The sequence below is a fragment of the Notothenia rossii genome, assembly GCF_949606895.1.
Source record: "Notothenia rossii genome assembly, chromosome: 4".
In the NCBI taxonomy this organism is placed as follows: domain Eukaryota; kingdom Metazoa; phylum Chordata; class Actinopteri; order Perciformes; family Nototheniidae; genus Notothenia; species Notothenia rossii.
Window position 1 is genome coordinate 257,102 of NC_136902.1, and position 5,464 is coordinate 262,565.

General features: G+C 40.4%; 1 protein-coding gene across 3 annotated transcripts in view; it reads right to left on the reverse strand.

Annotated features, from left to right (window-relative positions):
• Positions 1-2,293: 2,293 nt before the first annotated feature.
• The window catches only part of lhfpl4b (LHFPL tetraspan subfamily member 4b), a 43,541-nt gene continuing 40,370 nt past the window's right edge, over positions 2,294-5,464 (reverse strand). Inside the window, exons 6-7 of one of the 3 annotated variants that reach the window (XM_079679139.1) lie at positions 3,312-3,340; positions 2,294-3,213 (exon numbers count right to left, since the gene is read on the reverse strand). In XM_079679139.1, the coding sequence (XP_079535265.1) occupies positions 3,312-3,340 (29 nt within the window). In that variant the 3' untranslated portion in view covers positions 2,294-3,213. Of the gene's footprint in view, positions 3,214-3,311; positions 3,341-5,464 lie in introns of those variants that run through there. The other 2 variants (XM_079679140.1, XR_013807822.1) reach the window with 2 other exon arrangements.

The window sequence follows — 5,464 nt, forward strand, 5'->3', positions numbered from 1 at the left end:
TAGCCTAGCTTAGCACAAAGCTGAGAGTTACTTTAGCCTAGCTTAGCACAAAGCTGAGAGTTACTTTAGCCTAGCTTAGCACAAAGCTGAGAGTTACTTTAGCCTAGCTTAGCACAAAGCTGGGGGTTACTTTAGCCTAGCTTAGCAAAAAGCTGGGAGTTACTTTAGCCTAGCTTAGCACAAAGCTGAGAGTTACTTTAGCCTAGCTTAGCACAAAGCTGAGAGTTACTTTAGCCTAGCTTAGCACAAAGCTGAGAGTTACTTTAGCCTAGCTTAGCACAAAGCTGGGGGTTACTTTAGCCTAGCTTAGCAAAAAGCTGGGAGTTACTTTAGCCTAGCTTAGCACAAAGCTGGGAGTTACTTTAGCCTAGCTTAGCACAACGCTGGGAGTTACTTTAGCCTAGCTTAGCACAAAGCTGGGGGTTACTTTAGCCTAGCTTAGCACAAAGCTGGGAGTTACTTTAGCCTAGCTTAGCACAAAGCTGGGAGTTACTTTAGCCTAGCTTAGCACAAAGCTGGGGGTTACTTTAGACTAGCTTAGCACAAAGCTGGGGGTTACTTTAGACTAGCTTTGATAAATACTGGAGGTTGGTTAGCTTTAAGTTCATGTCCCATAAACCAGTGGTCAAAAGCTAAAGGCTAACTTTATGCTAACCTACCCCAGAAGCTAAATCTAAGCTATCTTGACCCAAATGCTAATTGGAATTGAAGCTAATTCTAACTTATGGATTCACACATAAATAATAATTAGCTAAGCTATCTGGACCCAGATGCTCTTAGCTAACTGAAGCTAACCAAATACAACATGTAAACAGATATGGCGTCGATGATCATGCTAAGCTAAGCTAAACAGAGATGAACCATGTGATACAGGAAGGTTTTAATGCTCACACGGCTTCTTTTAGATTTCACGTTGACAGGTTTTAAACTCACAGAAGATGAAAACGTGTTAACAGATAACACAGATCTCTTGTTTCATAGCTCTGAACTACAAACAAACAAACATGGAAATAAAGGATCTGTGTAACATCATGAACCAGAGCATAGAACCAGGTCATAGAACCATATCATAGAACCATATCATAGAACCAGGTCATAGAACCAGGTCATAGAACCAGATCATAGAACCAGGTCATAGAACCAGATCATAGAACCAGGTCATAGAACCAGAGCATAGAACTGGGTCATAGAACCAGATCATAGAACCAGGTCATAGAACCATATCATAGGATCAGATCATAGAACCAGGTCATAGAACCAGAGCATAGAACTGGGTCATAGAACCAGGTCATAGAACCAGATCATAGAACCAGGTCATAGAATCAGATCATAGCACCAGGTCATAGAACCAGATCATAGAACCAGGTCATAGAACCAGGTCATAGAACCATATCATAGAACCATATCATAGAACCAGGTCATAGAACCAGATCATAGAACCAGGTCATAGAACCATATCATAGGATCAGATCATAGAACCAGGTCATAGAACCAGAGCATAGAACTGGGTCATAGAACCAGGTCATAGAACCAGATCATAGAACCAGGTCATAGAACCAGATCATAGAACCAGGTCATAGAACCAGGTCATAGAACCAGAGCATATAACCAGATCATAGAACCAGAGCATAGAACCAGAGCATATAACCAGGTCATAGAACCAAATCATAGAACCAGGTCATAGAACCAGGTCATAGAACCAGAGCATAGAACCAGGTCATAGAAACAGAGCATAGAACCAGGTCATAGAACCAGATCATAGAACCAGATTATAGAACCAGTTCATAGAACCAGAGCATAGAACCAGGTCATAGAACCAGGTCATAGAACCAGAGCATAGAACCAGAGCATAGAACCAGGTCATAGAACCAGGTCATAGAACCAGAGCATAGAACCAGAGCATCGAACCAGGTCATAGAACCAGATCATAGAACCAGGTCATAGAACCAGATCATAGAACCAGGTCATAGAACCAGAGCATAGAACCAGAGCATTGAACCAGAGCATAGAACCAGGTCATAGAACCAGAGCATAGAACCAGGTCATAGAACCAGATCCTAGGACCAGAGCATAGAACCAGGTCATAGAACCAGATCATAGAACCAGATCATAGAACCAGGTCATAGAACCAGATCATAGAACCAGGTCATAGAACCAGATCCTAGGACCAGAGCATAGAACCAGGTCATAGAACCAGATCATAGAACCAGATCATAGAACCAGGTCATAGAACCAGATCATAGAACCAGATCATAGAACCAGGTCATAGAACCAGATCATAGAACCAGGTCATAGAACCAGATCATATAACCAGATCATAGAACCAGATCATAGAACCAGAGCATCGAACCAGAACATAGAGCAGAACACATGGAGGGCTGCTGGGTAATACAAATAAATAAATACAGAACGAGGGAAGGGGGGGATCTCTGGATCTACAAGGTAAATAATACATTCAGTAAAAAATATGTTACTCAGGTTAACATGGACCTGCTGTTTGGCATCAGAACATGGACCTGCTGTTTGGCATCAGAACATGGACCTGCTGTTTGGCATCAGAACATGGACCTGCTGTTTGGCATCAGAACATGGACCTGCTGTTTGGCATCAGAACTCAAACATACATATATATATATATAGACATTTGTATTGATTGGGATAAACCCCTTGAGATGCACCATCTCATTTTCAAGGGGGTCCCGACAATATGAACAACTTACAGACATACATAAACAAAAAGACAAAATGCAACACGACACACAAGACAAACCACATACAGTCTGTTGAGTGAAATTCAAGCAATGAACACAATCATTACAATTTGAGACAGTCGATCAAATCAGTTTCATCAATCTCAGTTAATAACAAGTACAGACCAGTTGAAAGTGAGAAAACGATGCATGTTTAAACATACCCCATGACTCAAGAGGTCTAACAGCAGCAGGTCAAGTGTTCCAGTCAGTTGGGCTTTGAACATGAACGCTCTTCTGCCAATCCATTTGTTTGCAGAGGGGACAGAGAAATACATCTGGACAGAATGTCTCACTTGATGAATTGGTGAGTAGGGTACAAAATACTGCTTTGAATAAGGGGGATAGTTTCTCTATATATTTATATGATATTGATATCCTGCTATCATTCATCCTTTTCTCCAGGAAACCAGCCGATGATGAGAGGACTTCTTCTTCTGGTCTTTCAGATGTTCGTCTCCTCCTTTGGGGAGAATGAAGAAAAAGAAGAAGAAGATGATCAGCAGGAGGATAAGCCATGTGTGATCGTTTAAAGAGAGAGTAGAAGAAGAAGAGACTCACCTACGCTGACATCAGCAGACCTGTGGTCACTGCAGGAAAACAAACACACTCATTACTCAGCTGCTAACCCACTGCTAATGCTAAGCTAACTGCATCTAAAGCTAACTATTAGCTAACTGCATCTAAAGCTAACTATTAGCTAACTGCATCTAAAGCTAACTATTAGCTAACTGCATCTAAAGCTAACTATTAGCTAACTGCATCTAAAGCTAACTATTAGCTAACTGCATCTAAAGCTAACTATTAGCTAACTGCATCTAAAGCTAACTATTAGCTAACTGACCTAAACTCACCTCTTCGGGCTTTTAACGTGTGATGTTGTTTTTTATTTATTTTTACCAACTTTGAGCACCTGACCAATACAATGTATTATTATTAATATTAAAGCAGGGTTGCCAACATTTGAGTTCAGCTTGGAGTGAGATTCTTTTTTGGTGAACCGAAAAAGAAACGTTCATGTGTACAGTGTTACAAATGTATTGAACATGTACAAACTAGGGTTTCCCATGAATGTACCGGGCGCTCCAGTGGAACACGCACATACACAGTGTACCCACAACTCTTATTTTATTTTAGATATTGAAGTTAAATGCATCAACCTGGTGCACTTTGTGAGCAAAATGAATTTATGAATACATCTCTCAACACCCATATGAAACAGAACTGGAAACAGATTTTCTTTTTGTTTGTGGATATTTTATAAATCACTCTCCTTTTAAACTGTATTCTTGTTTTACTGTCATATAGTATTTCATAACTGTTTTTCATTTATTCTCATAAAAGGTGACCAAACCGTTTGAGACCCACTGAGATAACTAGACTAAAGTTAACTATATAAACAGAGAGTCCCTTACCTCACTGAGCTGTAGTTATCTCTCTCAGCCTGACAGGAGAGAGCTCTCCCTCTCCTTGTTTGAGAAACAGCTTCTATCCGTTAGCGCAGCTAGCTAACCAGATGCTAACACCAACAATGCAAATAGTGAGTTTGGTAGAAATATACTGAATAATAGTAAAGTTATTTAAGATGATGCCATATTCATTGAAGATTTTACATTATAAATATTCCCCAAAATTATTCAAAAGCACATTCTTCCAAACTCCTTGCTGTAGTCTGACACACAGGAGACTCTTGATGTGTGTGGTGAGTTATAGTAATAAGCTGTATAATAGTGATTGAATATTATTGTATTCTCTTTTTTGGGAGTTGCACTTTGCAGACGGTCCCTGAGCACTCGTTTCTTCTCCAGCTGCAGATAGAGAGCAATGTAATGTGTCCAGCTCGGAGGACGGCGCGTATTGGTTTTTTTTGATCAAAATGTGATTGTAGTTCGTTGTCAACCTTACCACGGTACTTAGGAGACGTCATTTATGTCTGAATAACGTTTTGTTCATGAGTTATTGATCCGTGAAATCAGAATCTCCCAATAACTAAGCCAGAAGACCGTCTCATTTCGTAGACCGCTCGGCTTGCTGTTCCTCCACTTTATTTTTATATTTATATACATTTACTTTGGACGAAAACTTAGCGTGAGGAAAGGCAAGTGTGGCGTGAGTGTGTGAGATATGGGTTAATTGCGTGACTCTCACGCTCAATGCGTGAGTGTTGGCAGCCCTGCTTTAAGACACCTTAAGCTAACTATAAGCTAACTAGACCTGAAGCTAACTATAAGCTAACTAGACAAACTAACGGATCATTAGCGCCAGTATTTTGTCCTTGACTTGAGGATCTTAATGCTAACATGCTCCAGCAGAAGTAGGGGGTAAACACTGAAGCTAATGCTAAGCTAACTAGACCTGTAGCTAACTATAAGCTAACTAGCCATGTAGCTAACCCTCGCTACTCCTTCTTCATCTTTAAAGTCAATTGAAAATCCACAGATCATTAGAGCCATTATTTTCCGTGACTTGAGGTTGTTAATGCTAGCACGCTCCGGCAGAAGTAGGGGTTCAAAATGTAAGCTAAAGCTAAGCTAATTGCACCTTAAGCTAACTCTAAGCTAACTAACCCTGTAGCTAACCCTAGCTACCCCTTCAAGTAAATTGAAAACCCACGGATCATTACCTCCAGTATTTTGTCCGTGGGTTGAGGATCTTAATGCTAACAAAGAAGTAGGGGGTTAAACACATAAGCTAATGCTAAGCTAAAGCTAAGC